The sequence below is a fragment of the Apaloderma vittatum genome, unplaced genomic scaffold, assembly GCF_000703405.1.
Source record: "Apaloderma vittatum isolate BGI_N311 unplaced genomic scaffold, ASM70340v1 scaffold3913, whole genome shotgun sequence".
Lineage (NCBI taxonomy): Eukaryota > Metazoa > Chordata > Aves > Trogoniformes > Trogonidae > Apaloderma > Apaloderma vittatum.
Genome location: NW_009707371.1, coordinates 58242 through 75116, shown reverse-complemented (window position 1 = coordinate 75116; position 16875 = coordinate 58242). Strand labels below are relative to the sequence as shown.

Sequence of the window (16875 nt, the reverse complement as noted above, 5' to 3'; positions counted from 1 at the left end):
TGTGAGAGCTGCTAGTCCTCCCAGGCAGCAGTATTTTCATTTCAAATAGAAGAGTTTTTATGATGTACCGAGGAGTTATGGCGCTGTCTTGCAAGCCGGCTGAGCGACACAGAACCAGATAAGCAAATGAATCCCTGTGGACAGGAAAGCAACCCAGAGAAACAAAGAGAATACATCATGTTGTCTTCTATATCAAACACGCACCAAAGAGATATTCAGTTATCTTTTGAGAGAGATCAGATGTGAAATGCCTCTGGACTGTTTCACTACTAACTTCCAAGTTCCACAATTTGCCTGCAAAGGATATGAAGTTATCCAATTTAACCCATTTTAAGTTACTTCTCAAGCACAGGCTGATCACTGCGAACAGCCACCGGAACAACACACTTCTGTATCACAGAAGTAAGAAAGCATTAAGTGCATGGAATTCAAACCTATTGCCATTAACTGCTTTGATTTAAAACACTTCAAGTCTTCATCCAAACACAGGATAAACAGTTTTTAGCAATTTCTTCCCCTCAGTGGTTATATGAGAATTCTGTAAGCGGCAAGTGACAAAATGCTATCTGCAAAACTAAACAGTTGAATGTATTCCCAAGTTGTTATTTTGAAAGCACGGACCAACCCAAGTTCAGACATTAGTTCCTTCAGATAAACAACACTGGAATGGCTTTACCCTTCCGATTAAAACTTCCTTACCTCAGATGTTTACGCGAACTGTCAAGCACTGCCAAATGCCAGATAAGATAGCTACGCTTGCCTACGCAAACAGAGCTCACTTATACATACAACATCAAACAAAACAGACAGTTACAACAATGAACAAACTATTTTATTTCTGTTGATAGATAAGAACATCCCATTGAAAATAAAGAATAAAATATATATTCTGCTACAACACTTTGAATACTCAAATTTCATGCTCTAGCACACAGTGAAATTCTGGTGCTGCACCGTCACAGCAATCCCTGTGCACATGGGTACACAGAAAGCTTTGAACAAGTATTTATACCCATAATAGTGCCATGTACAAAAATGTCATTCTGTAAAGGCCAAACAAAAAATTTAAATGTCTTTGTTCTTCTTATGCTGATGGCAACATAAAAAATGAAAGTCGTCATCAGCCAATTACTTCCATTTAAATCACGTGAGATACTTTTATGCTAAAGAACTCTGAAATTCAGCATAATAAAGCACAGAAGTCAGGTATAAACAGTATACTGAACATGTGGGGCATGATGTTTTCCTCAATATATAACTGACTTTAATATGGTTGCACCAACAATCAAGTCAGTATTTTCCCAACACAAAGAGAAAATATTCTATTTCTCCAATCAATGCTCTGACCTTTCCTTACTATAAAGAGCGTGCTTGTATTATTCATCTAAGCATACAAGCGCCATGAATGATATGCAAAACAAATCAATATAGGTAACCTTTAGTGTCAAATGTCTAACGATATAATAATAAAAACAATTCTCAAAGTCCAAATGACTTGCTAAATTAAAATTGCATTGCAGTCACTGAAACTAACAAAACACTTCAACACTTATGAGCCACAAAATTTATTATTTTCCAGCAGTACCTCTGCTGAAACCTGAGGAGTATCAGACTATTGGTAAAGCAAGGCATTTTCAGAAAAGGAATTCGTAAAAAATACATTTATGCTATATGCTTTCATATAAAAAGGCAGTAAGAAATATAATAAACCCTACCATTTTAGGACTACACCTTCCCTAGCAAATAGTTTTTATCACTTGATTATTACATACAGTACATTCAGTTTCCTACACAGAAAGTGTACTTTCTTGTCCCTGACCTATATTACAATTGGCAGTGACAACAAACAACTTTATTATCACTACTCATTCTTGTAGCTTATACAAACAGCACCAACCTTCCCCCCAAAAAAGCTTATTGGTTACATAGTAGCACTTCCTTATAAACCCAAAACATTGGACCAAATGTGTCTTTCCAGAAAAAAAACAGAATATATGGCTCAGCGTTAAGGGATGAAAAACCAAGAGTATTGCATAGTACAGGGATCTTGCCTGTATGAATAAACCCACTCCTTGATTGTTTGTCACCTTCTCACTCCAAGAATGGACAACATATTAAACAGGTGCTAATGAATACGAGAGTAGTACACAACTAAATTTACTGGCGTAAAAAAACCAAAACCATCACCACCAAGAAATTGTACAGTTCTCTCTGGCACAGTGCAAAGTACACATTAAAAAACTGAACACATATCTACAGTGTGTCTGTATTTTTTTATATATATATAGAGTATGTATTTCCCCGACACACATGTGTATATATAAAAAGGCATGAACATGTGTATCCACACCAAACTTAGAAAAAGGATGGAATACTTAAAACGTGGATGTGTTGTTCCAGTTAAATCAGTGTGTCCCAGAAATGGCTGATTACACAGCCAATATGCGCTTCCATGAAACAAAAACATTTATTGCTGGCAAAAATTGGCAATATACCGTAGGTTTGCTCTCACAATCTACCAAAGGACTGATAATCATACTTTATAAAAGCTTATACTTGTATTAAGCCCTTCCCACCAAAAGCCCTCCCTCCCCAAACCTCCATCCTCTATGACCAATTCACTTTATGAAAGTCTAGGAAGAATAACCTAGAATAATATACTAGAATATTACTCGGCTGAAGGACTGAGTATTCACTACAGAGATAAGCTTTTACATTTGAAATTTTTCTTGCAATACAAAAGTTTACAGACACTCCTGTAAAAATTATTAACACCTGATGCTGGTTTGTTTTATTATTTTCCTTTGGGATCCAGCTGTTTTGGTTCTGAATACGAACACGCTGGCTGACGTCTGTAACAGAGAACGCACTTTTCAGGACTCAGAGAGCACTCTTGCTCAACCCTCCGGTCTCCAGTAGGAGCAACTGTCCTTCCCTGCAAGCTTTCTAAACTAGTCCACAAAATAGCAGAACATAATGCAAATTTACCCACCCCACCCTCCCTTTATCCTGCAGGTCTTCTTTATATTTTGAGAGCACTTTCGAAAAATAAAGACAATTTATATCAGCAAAATAGTTTCAAATAAAGGCGATGGCTGTGAACCTGAGAGCTTAGTGTGACACGAACACACATATTTGTGGTATCCCCACCGGCTAGTACTTCCCTTGTTTAAGTCTTTCAATGTGGTAGCACAATTTTAGCGCAGGCCCCAGCTTCAGTCCCATATATTTCATTATCATGTCACTCCTCAGTAAGAGTAGTGCCTTCCCATCAATTTCCTGCAGAATGAAGAGAATAAACACAACTGCTTTAACGAGCTGCACAGTAAAACCGGAGAATACATTACACATGTTTATACTGTAGCAAAAATCTATCTAGCACATACAAACAGTAACTTAGTATAATTAGATATTTACAGATGGTCAATGAAATTGGGTTTATTTTAGTGTTTTTCAACATATAATTAAAGTGTTTAAGATGCTAAAGAAAACTATAGTAAGAAAAAGAAACTGACCAAACAGCCCTCAAAATTAGGTACTAGCTTGGAAAAAAAGTGCATGGGTCAAGGGAAAAATAAGCTGCTGCAAAGGAAGGTCTGTGCAGTTAGAGATTAAATGATCCAAGCACCGAGGCCTTGCACTGAACCTTGAACACAGCTGTGGGAGGATTTTGGCATGAGCGTGCAAACAGTCGCATGGAAGAAGGGGTTAGAGATCATTTGTGAAGTTAAGACAGATCTACGTCCAGGTTAAACCAGACAGATTGTCAGGATCACAACCAAGGACAACTTAGTCAGAGTTCTGTGATTGTATGATTTCAACTGCCTGGTTGAGAAGCTGCTGAAATGTGACAGTCCTAAACTCTGAGTAGCATTACGACAGATCATTAGTTCCTTAAAACACCATGAAGCAAAACATTCTGACAAAACAAGTAATATTTAGTCTTGTTATACAGCTAAGAATAAAACATAAGACAGGAAGCTCTGTTAAAAGTTATTTTGAGTTTTCCTTCCAAATTAGTTTACTCTGAGATGTAACTGTTAGTAAGAGCTGGTGAAACACTACTAAAACGAAAGTAAACCTCTTTTTGGACGGCCATAGATACAACGGGGCACGAAAGGAGCTCTTTGCTGAGCAACCTGACATATAAAAGGACAGTGAGAATGAAGAGGGGATGCCAAAACCAGACAACAGCATAGAGAAACTGACAGTTTCTCTCTCTAAATACACCTAGTTACGTATTATGAAACCCTACATATTATTTTTCAAAATGTATATTTAACATTTCAATTGATTCTCTGAATTTTAGTATTAGTGACCAAGGTGACCATCCCTGGAGGTATTTAAAAGACATGTAGGTGTGGTGATAAGGGACATGGTTTAGTGGTGGACCTGGAATTGTTAGGTTAACAGCTGGACTAGATCTTAAAGGTCTTTTCCAGGTGTAAAGCTAATGAGGCATAATAGCATCTCTACTTTGGGATAATCAGTCTCCAAAACAGACTGTCTTAGAGACGTCTCATCTATGTAGGCTAAATGCCTCACATTGTACATGGAATGTCATCTTCTCTCAGGGTACCAGGGATGAAGGATGTTGACCGTTAGAACTTGGATACTTCCAGTATTTGCGTTATTCCTTATAAACTGGAAAGCAGTGGGTGTTTAGTCTACAGAGAAAATATACTGCAGAAGGAATTTCAGGGGAACAATAATTTTCAGCCTCCCTCTGAGAGATGAGAAAGCTGTATTTTAAGAGATTAATACAACACACACATCTGCTAGAACAGAATGGATATGCATCGTACATGTCTCCTAAAGAGTTCTGCATGTGGAGCTAGAGCCTGTGGATCAGCTTCTTTCACAAAGCGCATCACTTCCTCTATTGACCAGGTGGAAGGATCCTTATTCAATATTCTTGACGGTTCCCTTTTCAGTGAATTCAAATCCGGTCCAGTTGTGGAACTCGCAGCTTTTAGCATAAAAATATTGTGAGAAGAAGTATCAGTAGTCTATACAGGGATAACATACTTCATTTTATGTAAGATATTCTTAGCATGCGACTTTTATTATGCATTCTTTGCAATATATTAAAATGAAAGATGTTTTATTTTCCTCCAATCACTATTGAACTGTTCCATTTGTCTTTAAATGCCTTATATAATTGCAAATACTTACAGCAGCATAAACATTAGCACTATGACATACCTAGAGGGATTAGTTCAACTTTTACTTGGCTCCTGGCTCCCAAGATGTCATTAAAGTGGGAATGCGGCAAAGGCAAGTTAAGCTGTGCAGACAGAGGTAGGGACAGGAAGAAACCTTTTGCCTGTATTTCAGCAACACAGCAATAGCTAAGATGCTCAGGAAACGAGCTGCACACACTCAGCCCTCCTTGGTCCAGTCTGCTGCAGGGCCCGTAACAGCAGAGAAAAGTGCAGCAGTACGAGTTCTAACAGCCTTAAGTTCTGCATTTGCAGTTCCGGCAGCAAGTCTGACGCACTCGGCAACGGCACGCTCCCTCCACAGGCAAGCTCATCTACAGCAAAGAGCTTTACTCATAACTCTTGGACTTTGTATGTTAATAAAAGTAGTTAATAAAAGTACTTTGCGAAGTTGACTTCCGTGGCATACCTTCAATCTGCCTCTGTATTCGATTCCTACTGACTTCATAGTAACCACTGCTCCCAGCAGAGCTCAAGGACAGCCTGCGCAGGATCGGGGCTGAATTTGAGGTAGCAGTTGCTGGCCGAGGGGAATTTCTGTAATACGCTGCACTCCCTGAAGCACGACATTCCGTGGAATTTCGATGGGCTGGGCTTGACGGGTTTACAGAACTAAGTGCAGAATCCATAGAGTCCTCAGAAAATCGGTGTTCTTTGGAAGTGCTGTTTTCTTCTATAGGCAATGTTTCTGCTACACAAAAAGCAAATATCAATACATCCAAAGCGACAGACGTTATACCTTCGTTATTTAACTCCTTGCTATGTTCCCTTGAAGATACTGACAGATGGTAAACCCATCAACAAATCTCCTGTGAGGCAATCACTACTGCTGCCCCTTTTCCTCAAGTAATCACTGGGCTCTTGCTGTATTCTTAAAACATTTTTTTGAGCAAAAGATTTAATACATCAAGGTTGAGACAGTCTTCCACAAATAATTTCAGTTATATTTGTTAAATACTATGAACAGGAAATTTACAGAGGAAATTTTTTCACGTAAAATTATCTGATGTTCATACTGATACATCAAGAAAACCTAGTCAAGCATTTCCATTACCTTTCTAAAAAAATATTCTCAGAAGAGTGTGTTGCATTTATCTTGCAAGAAATTTTTAATACAAATAAAACCTATCATGTTAACTAACCATTGTTTCCTTTGTTCTAAACAGCAGAGGGAGTCACTAACATCATAAAAAAACCAAGTGGACAATTACCATCTCTCAATCCCAATACATTCAAACACAGAGCTCATCGTTAAAAATCGAACAGGTTACAGGCAAAAGCACAGAAGGCCGCGAGTGTCAGGTACGGCACACTAACGTGACATGTTTTGATCACAAGTCTGTATCCACATACCGTTAGTTCTTTGCACAAGGCAGGGTCTGCAAGTACAGACTCTGGAAAGCTAAAGAAACGTGTAATATACTGATCCACACGAGCAAGTTTAAAAAAAAATAATTAAAAAAAATCAGGTCTCAGGAAGGGAGTAGAACAACATTTCCCTTTTTAGTTCTTATCCCTTATCAGTTAATTTCTACTCTGTAAAACACAAACAAACCCTGCATAGAATAGTTAGGAATTTTTAGAACCTGTCAATATTGCTTCTAAGACAGATGAGCAGAGTTCAGTGCCTCCACTTCCCTACGCCATGAGCCAGGTTTGCTTGGTTACTGAAAATTCCACTCTCAAGACAACCAAATTCACGTCTGATTAGGAGAAACACGCTATGTGAGGAGCAAAAACCGAAACTGATGAGAATGCCACTCCATTCTTGTGCACATTCTTCTCTGCATCAGGCCAATATCTAGCCCGAGGAAGAAGTTGGAAGCATGATGGATAAATCTGTATGAAACAAATGCTGCTTTGGCAGGAGAGTTAAGAGCTGGAAAATGTAGCTAACAGGTTCACAGAAGTGTAAACTCCACATTGCCATCTTGAAAATTACTCTAGTGAAGTTATAAAACATATGTTAGTGAAGCAGCATATTCTTTGGGACAGGAACTGGTATGTTCTGTGAAACAAGTTCCTGAAATAAGCTTTTTACTACCCTTCTTATATGACAATTTTCAAGAACTTCTTGGGCAAATACCCGATTAAAGCTAGAGGAAGGGTATTTTCCTACAGAACCCAGTGAGCTTCTCAAGTATGTTTTCATGGTGATTCACGAGGTCTTAGGTTCTCTGCTGAAACTTGTTTAGAAGTGGAGCACAGCGAAGAACTGTTAAGTGCATTTTGGTCTCCAGACAGCATAATCCTAAAAGGAAACAAAGGCATTCAGAGAGCCAGATCCCTACTTTGTGGATTTGTTCAGGCAAGATCTGCAAGGTGATGTGACATCTTTTCCTACACTTGACAGTCATGGAATAAAGCAGCTTTTATGGACACAAGCCCTTCTCTTGCACATATATGACTCTAAAAACCACCACTGCGGAATCTTCTAGCTCATTAGACATGAGCCATGAAAGCAAAGGAGTGGCTACTGAGGTTTTCAAAGAAAACAAACAAATCTAACTTATTTTGCATTTGTCAGCTTGAAGCAGTTGCAGTAACTTAATCACAACAAAAAACCAAAAACCACCGTTCTGTAGAATTTCAGAGAGATTTTAAGAGTGCACTATAAAATTAAAGGGTAGCCAAGCAAGAGAAAATTAGAACTAGAGAGGAAAAAACCACTAACAGAAATCGCAGTCCAAGATCAAAAGGCAGAGGTGAGAGTTTAAATAGCTACGACAAAGCTGCAGGAAGGAGCCTCAGGTTTAACTGACGGAACCTGTAGATTCAGACTTCAGAAGTCTTGAAAGGTAGGATGAAACAATGGGGACAATATGCCCCAGCAGAAAGTTTCAACTAGAGTATTTAAACATATATTAGCCAACTCCATGTAATGTCTCAAGAAAAGCACTTTTCCGTAGTTATAGTAAACAAGCAGAGGTCCCAAATAATTTAAAAAATAATTGACTTAAGTAATCTTGTCAATATTTATGAAGACACAATTGACTGTTTTAAAAAGTAATTTAACTGTATTCATTCTAATTATATCCCAGATTTCTCCTTCTCTAGAGACATTCAAAACCCGCCTGGACACGTTCCTGTGTGACCTACTGTAGGTGATCCTGCTCTGGCAGGGGGGTGGACTAGCTGATCTTGTGAGGTCCCTTCCAACCCCTGACATTCTGTGATTCTGCGATTCTCTCTGATGTTATATACCCTAAAGTAAAAAAATAGTAAATAGGGCCAGCAAAGATCAAATCTGCATTTTTTTTCCCCCCAAGATACCAGCATTTGAATGCATCTTACTGGAAATTCTCAATTCACATGCACAAGATGGAGAAAGCTGGCATACTTCCCAGGACCATCATCTTTTAGAGAAGGTGTTTCTGTTCAGCAACCATAGTGTCCAGCTCAGTTCCCGTTCCATCCTTCTAGCTTTTCTACAGACAAAATGCAGCTGCAATTTTGTTGAAAATGTGGCCAAGCGATGTGGCAGTTGACTCAAAATCAGCATCTAGCCAATGAAGCTTTCCAACCCACGGAGCAATGAACGACACCCTTCTCCTACCTCAACATTCTGAGTCACTGTGAATAACAGCCATACGTGAAGAGACGGGAGGTGTCACTGCAGAATGCCTGACCTCTGGCTAGATTAATAAAAGGCCAACAAAAGGCCTCACGTTTCAAATGTAAGGGTGACAGACTGTTTAAACACCAAAGGTCTTAGCAGGAACTGGACGTTTTGTTTTCTTGAAGCTCCTCTGGGAATCAGAAGCCAGTTGTTCTGCCTCATACGTAACAGGAGTGATGTAAGTAGCCACAGTAGTAACAACACTCGGTTTTCAGGGGGAGGGAGACTGAGTTATTCCCCACCCCCTCTTTATCTTTCATAACTCCAAGAAGAAACTTAGTGAGCAGGAAAGACAGCAAAATCTGCAAAACATATCCCTGAGCAGATCAGAAGGAAAATGAGCTGTTTGAAAGATCCCTTCCCACAATTATTCCATTTTGCCTTCAAATGGTATTTCAGAACAACTACTTCAAGACAATTATGTCTCAATGGAACCAGAACTTTTTGGGGGCACATCTCTCTTGCTAACCAACCCATGACTGACCGCCATAAAATTACCTCCAGATTTTCAGCAGAGGACATTGCCCTAATGGGAAACACACAACACTAGAGAACACTTTGCCTGTTGAAATACATAGAACACAAATTCAAACCTCTGAAATTATGGCAAAACACTTACTTCAATTATTTTTTACCCATATAATTGCACTTTATAAGGAACTATTGATCTTAAAATACATTTTAAGGAGTACATTGATTTCATCTGTAAAAGAGATCCATTATCAAATAAGGATTAAAAGCAGTATGTGCATGCATGTTTACTTTGAGGAAGATTTCTTACAAGATAATGCAGATCTGCTCAAACATTTGTTGTGCTCAAACTGAAACAACTTAATTTGAGTGCTCTACACTTAGTCAGTTACCTGCCAGCAACATGGCATTTAGGTATACAATGTGTTTGTGGAATTAAGCCAGTACTACTTTTGGATAAGCAAAGAAATCAATAATCAATGCAGAACTATTTCCTCCTGATATTATATAGAAAGAAGTGAATACACTACATACATATAAAATAATAAGCTATCATTTGAACATTTTAAGTGGATATACTCTTCTGCTTTAACTGTAGTCCTATGACTTTTTAATCTGCACAGAAAAAGAGATCATTCCGCTCCCACTGATGCTAATAAGACACAAAATGACCCCAGCATTTTCCAAAAGAAGGAAAAAAATAATGTGAGAGAAGAAATAACTAGTCCCTGTCACATTTCAAAAAAGCCTTTGGAAATGCTGTGCAAATATCTTGCAGCAAGAAAAAGTACGTATCAGATGGGACAAGTCAACATCAACAGTTATCATGGCTTAACGCACAGTAAAAAAATCCTACATTTTCTAAGTCTCTCTCACTCACATTTAAACATAGATACTCTACTTCACATCCGAGGCAGACTTAAGACTAGACATGTGCTCAGTCACTGCAGCTGAGCTGCAGCGCAGGAAAAGGTGCTATTCATCAGTGAGCTAAATCAATCTTAACAGCCAGCTGCCGCAGGGAGGCTTCGTGGCTCCCCTGGCCACAGCTGCATTTTATTCCACCCTTCCCTGTGCTTGTCTGAGCCAGTCCAGAGAAGCCAACTGCATTTTGCTCCACCAAAATGTTTTCTAGGCTTCTGCCCACTGGATCAGCCCAACACCCAGCCAGGGGGCCTGGGACCCGCTGCAGGGACAAGGAAGTTTAGATTGGATATGAGGAAGAAATTCTTTACTGAAAGGATTACCAAGCATTGGAATGGGTTGGCCCACAGCAGTGGTGGAGTCCCCATCCCTGAAGGCAGAAGAAGTCATGGAGGCACAATGCTTAGGGATGTGGTTTACTCCAGGCCTTGTTAGTGTTACGTTAATGACTGGACTGGATGATCTTAAAGGTCTCTTCCAATCTAGACAATTCTGTGACTCTGTGACAAGGAGGCAAGGGAAGCAGGAGCAGCACAACTGTCAGCAGCAGACAGGCATAAACCCAGCTGAATTCTATCATCAAGCAACACCCTCACTCACTTAATAGCCCCAGCCTAGAGTTATTAAGAGTTGCTTTCAATTTATCTCCTAATCTATTTTGAGGCAATTAGTTTCCTGCTATTTAGCCACATATGAAGCTGGAGGCTTCATCCGTCACTTATTTGCCTGAGCCCCTTCATGAAAAAGGCTAGCAGGTTTAGCAGAAGGGCTGCTGGAACTTGCAGTAGATCTTCCCTATGTGCAAAATCTGTGCCAGTGATCAATAATGAACATACTTTCACCCCGACCTGTCAAAGGGTAGAAACAAACCAGACACATATGTTGAACTCAGTCCTTTTTTGACTGGAAATACTGAAACCATAAATAATCCTCATATATAATGCTGACATAATGTAATTACCTTCAGATGGATGCGCATCATTTCTGGGAAGCTTAGGGGAAAGAGGAGCAGTATACGGTGGAGAGTCCTGAGAGTATCGTTTACCACTCCTGTTTTCAGGTAGTTCTTCTTTTGCTGTAAGGAGGAAAGTCATCACCTATTACTCTAGCATAAAGCTGCTCACAGGGACAGTCCAGGGACAAAAGCAAAGACATACATCAACCATTCACCAGGTTAGAGTTCAGTTTCTTGTGTCACATAGGCTCAGTCATTTTGATATAAAATTTCAAAGCTGAAGTAGAGCTTAGTTTATATTGTCAACACCCAGATTTCTCTGACCCTGGCTACTTTTCTGAAAAGAGTTAAAACTAATGGCTTTCATATGACAGACAGAATTATACACATAATTTCTCCATTGGAAAGGAGGGGGGGAAAATAACTTTCTAAAGCAGCACCCACAAGACAGATTCAGCTACCAGACAGCTGTGAGGAATCTTCACACCCAATATGAATCTTATGTAACTGCCCTGACATCATGGTTTTCTCAGCTATGGCTCCTGGTAGTCCTTAGGCTGGGACTTATAACGCCAGGGCCTGCAAACAATGTGATGGGACATCTTCCACAATCCATCCCATTTCCCCCTCACGCTATGCTCCCGGTGCAGGAGACAAAGACACCGGCTCATACAAACTAGCATGAGCAGCCACCTGCAAAATCCACCTTTTCTCCTAGGAGACTGGACAGTACATGGGAGAATGTAAAAGTTTTGGAGCCAGCACTGAATAAGGTGACTAAAGAGGAAATAAAGGCCCTTTTACTAGTCTGGGAAGGGCTAGACTGAATTCCCTTTCAGTGCAAGCCCTTTCCCATGAGGTATAAGTATCTTTTTCTAAGTTGATTTTATGATCCGAACATAAATGTAACAAATGAAATGTGAAGTTTTGAGCTTGTCTTTTTAGCAGTATCGCAGTGGTACAATACATATGTTTCTTGGCTTGGCTACAAGGAGGAGTTTGCTGTACAAAATGATTTCTGCACATGTGGTATGAGCTATCACCATCCTGTCAAAGCGCTACCGCACTGGAACCAATTCTCTAGGAACTGGAGTGTATTCATTTCAATCCATTCACGTCACAGAAACAGGGATTAAAAAGGCACATTTCACAAAGTAGCCACACTTCCCAAAGATACAAGCACTTGAAAATAGCAGTGGATAACCAGTACCTGGTTTGTTCCTGTCATACTCCGTAGGACTATGTGCACAGCCCATGTAAGGGCTGAAAGGCTGGCTACTAAAGAGATTATCGCACTGCAGGCTGTGGCAGAGTTTCTCCAAGAAGCGTAGGACAAACGATGCGCTGTTTACAGAAGGAAGATTGATGGCGTGCTTTTCCCCATCAAAGGAAGCTGTGAATAAGAAGATGATGTCAAACAACCCCCCAAGTATCATGAAGTATAGTAAAACACCGTCATTAACTTAAAGAAGGCATCCGGATTTGATTTAAACCATGCAAGACATGAGAGAGAAGTAAACATTTTTGGTAGTTTAAGAAATTTCACCTTCCGTGGGATCCACGCCAGTTGAAATTTGCTCTACGGGAAGTTATTTTAACAAAGTAATTTTGGATTCACACTAGCACAGCAAAACTTGGAACTATTTCTCATCACTGAAAGCTTATGCGTAATTTCTATTGTTCACTTATAAACTAGAAAGCTCTCCAACACCCACTTGTAAGAAATAACACAGAAAAAACCCTTTACAGTATTTCGTAAAAATAAATAAATACACAACTACTTAGGGGGAAAAAAAAGGGGGGGAAGCAAACAACTTCAAGATCCTTTTTTCTCAGTTTCTAACTGAACTGAGCATAGTTCTGGTCATACGTTAGCATCCATTACCGTCGAAATTCTGACTACAGAAACCATTTTGTCTTTTGCTATTTTATCACTAAAGAAATCAATCCTGCTGTCAGTACTACAGTGGTCAAGCTCCCATTTATTTCAACAGGAGCTAGGTGGCAGAGATACCACAACAGCCACAAATGGATCTGGTGTCTTTTAAACCGAGTGATTACAAAGAGCCTAGACATGTGCCTTTGGTCTTTTACGTGTTGACCTCCTTCCTTGTCCTACAGTGTTGCAGCTGATAACATTTTCCTTTTTTTTTTGTGAAAATTGGTTAAGATTTTGAAGAGACTCAGTACTACCAACAACACAGATTACTAAGTACCAATTAAATCAGCTGAAACTTCTAGTCATTTCTGATTAGAAAGACATTAAGACAAAGCAGGGACAAATTGGTAATTTAAGCTTAGGGCTAGAAAGAAGTGGCATAAACACTGGGTTTATACATCGATTTGTCTTCTTGGTTTTCAGCCTGTCATGCAGCTTTCTGTTGTTAACATAAGTTTCTGAATGATAAGTAGAGCTCTATAGGATCACATTTTCTTGGTAACAGATGCATTTTGGAAAAAAAACCGCTACAGAAATGACAGGAAAGCCTTTATTCACAGATCTGAATTAAGGAACATTTCCATATTGTGTTAAAAAAGAGACAGATAGTACACACAAAACCAAAGAAAATGCCCAAATTTAGCATATTTTAGGCTTCTGTAGGAAATCAGAAATGTGAATAACTTACACTGTTGATGTAAGGAAGCTTCTGATTAGAGTTAAGCAGCTAGCATCAACAACAACGTGCTACCTCTCATCTGCTTTCCATGACAGACTGACCCAACGCAAGTGCTTAATGTTTAAAGAGTCAGGACTACAGGGACAAACCCCAGCCCAACGTGTTTCCTCGGCCCATTCGTTTTTTCCAGGCTTCAGCCTTCAAATGAGACGCTAATGATTCACAGTCCCACGTGTGTCTCAGACACAAGGTCCTCCAACCTCCTGTTTGGAGAACGCGTCTCCAAAGGCAAATTTTTGCCTGGAACTCAACCAGTTCTGGAGAGCAAATGGGCTGTGAGACCCAGCACAGCCTGATATCCTGAGAAATTTACTGCAAGGCACCAGTCAGCTACAGCAAAAATTTAAAATGCTTTATAACAGCCTCATGGATCTTCTTATATGACCTTGGGGAAATCACTTATTCTCCATGCTTTAATTTCTCATTCCAAAAAGAAGCATTGAAAAGAACAATATTATCTTAAGAGCTGTCAGGAAGGTAAAGCAAGAAACAGCTGAGGCAGTGTGACTGCCCCAGCAAGATACACCATGGGAAAAATCCACAAATAAATAGTCAGTGCAAACACAGGTCCCCTGCTCTCTGAACACGTGAGGGCAACAATATAAACTTCGACCAGGGGTGTGTGATCCAGATCCACGGGCTCAACTGTCTGCTCTGCTTGAGGACAAGAAGAGCCTCTTAGTTCCCAGGTAAGCGCTAGGGGGAAAAATAAAAAGGAGGACCTCTGAGGTGAAATGACCTCAAACTGTAATGACAAATGGGGACTGAAGCTTGCATGCGCAATCCTGGCCCCTAGGATGAAGAGTCATTCTCATTTCTTCACCTTCCATTCTGTAAGTATGTTTTAAATACCAGGTTCAAGCTAGGAGGAAGGCTGAGTGCTAAACTACCGGAAATATGTGTTTGTCTGGTAGTGAAGAAACTCACCCAAGAGTCTGATTTTAATTCTCTGCTTGAGAAGATTTATTTATGCCTCAGTCTATTTCATCCCACCCAAAACCACAGTCTCTAAGCTACAAGGAGAAAAAAGGGGCTGACACCACCACCATTAGTGGGCTTCCTAATCAAGCCCTTAATTTTCTTTCATCATGACAATATTAGTCCACAGAAGATTTAGATTTCTTTGCTTACTCTCTGCTTGGTTATTTTTTCTCATCAGCTTTAAAAAGCACCAAACAACAACCTGATCAACAACCACACGACAAAACCACTTTCAGACAAAAACTCTTCAAGACAACACTCACAATTTCATTCTGTAATTCCTCATTTTATTCTGCTCTAGCTTCTTCTTCACACACACAGCTGGTTGTAATGTGTTACATTAACCTAAGTCACATTTTGTGCTTCTCAAAATACATCTCTCAAACTTTTGACGAAATGTCAGGGAGTGTTTGCTCACTGGCTTCTCAGGACCTGTTTGACAAGCCAGTGAGAAGTCAAGAGCTCAGGAACACCACAGATCCACTGGGGTCTCGTGATTTGCTATCACCTGGACCTAGGCTCTGCCTCAGCAGCAGTCCACGTGGCCAAGTTCCTCAAATCCAGAGCTACAGAGCTGGTTTTTCTGAATCCAGCCACTGGGGTGAAGCCAGGTGCAGAACAGTAATTCCATCTTGTACAGAATTCTTGAATGCGAACAAACTACAACTACATAAAGATTCTGAAATTTTTCTCTCCTCTGTGAAATAATTATTGCTCAGAAATTATTATATGCTCAGTCACAGCCCCGATATACCACTGGCCTATGATATAGTCCTTCATGATTAACAAACACAAAGAGAATACTGGCAATGCACATCTCAGTGCATTTTGTGCAAGAAAATTGTCTGAATTGGGTACAGCAAGGTATTAAAAATGTAATAAACTTTTATACATCTTGCAAAAATAAAGCAATATGGGTTTCAAAACCACACAGATACAATGCCATTAAATGTTTCCTACACAGCAGAGAAGCAGCATTCACTTTGTGAACAAACTCATGGGGACACACAAGCAAGGCTTACTGTAGTTCTGCTATCTACAAGTCAAGGGGCTGCTTTTTAAATACTGTTAGACAGCAACACCTTTATGAGGAATATAATTGAACTCATATTCCACTAATCATCTTTCACATCCGGTGTTAACATAAAGAGATCAAAGTAATGCAAAGTCTTTTTATAGCAAGTGATGGAATTATGAATTGATGTGCTAACTGCTGTATAGAATATTTCTGAGCCTAGAAGGAAAAAACTGTCATCCAGTAGCTATTCATTTTGAGATATAGAGATAATTTATCTGTAGACCTGCCATTAATATGTAATAGAAATAAATCTGTTCCATTATAGGGGACACAGATGCATGGACACTGACCAAAGATACCGCTATAATTCTGGGGAACAGACGAAGGGAAGAAGCAGCAACTATAACATGTGGAATCACTTGCCTGGAAGCTAAACAGGTTAGTTCAAAACTTTTCACTCACTTGGTTAAGGCATAAAGAACACAAACACTACATATGGATAAGATTAGGCAAATAACTTGAATTAATAAAACTGATATTTCGCTTGTACTGAGTTTACTTGACAAATGTTTGGCTGCTAAATGAGGTGCATGAGCTCTACTTACTACAAGAATCTAACTGTCCTGTGTATATGTAATTTTACACTGCTATTGCTAAATTCTAATTTCAAGCATTGTTCAAATCATCCTGGACCCAGAGGAAGATAAATCACACACCACTAATACTCTCTTAGTAAAGGAGTTCACAAGTAAACGTTCTTGACTGTGCTTAAATAGTTACAAAAATGATATAAACTCATTGCAGCTACTTCAGTTCTGCCCTACCTCAAGTTTGCAACTGAGTGAAGAAACAGAAGAAAAAAAGCATCTTCACATACCAGTTATCATTTCCCCTCCGTGATGGCCAGATTTCAGAAATCCAAAGACTGTTTTGGATTGATAGGCGCAATCCACACAAGCCTGTACAGCCTGCTGAAGTACCACATTGACAGGACCTGGTCCAAAGTG

The 16875-nt window shown here is 39.6% G+C and overlaps 1 protein-coding gene across 1 annotated transcript in view; it reads right to left on the bottom strand.

The window, feature by feature from the left end:
* Nucleotides 1-3153: 3153 nt before the first annotated feature.
* Nucleotides 3154-16875, bottom strand: part of LOC104271474 (sex comb on midleg-like protein 2) — a 59107-nt gene continuing 45385 nt past the window's right edge. The window contains 6 exon segments of the mRNA XM_009866155.1: nt 3154-3279; nt 4806-4969; nt 5632-5913; nt 11198-11311; nt 12402-12584; nt 16746-16875. The exon segment at nt 16746-16875 is cut by the window's right edge and continues 30 nt beyond it. Coding sequence (XP_009864457.1) covers nt 3154-3279; nt 4806-4969; nt 5632-5913; nt 11198-11311; nt 12402-12584; nt 16746-16875 — 999 coding nt within the window.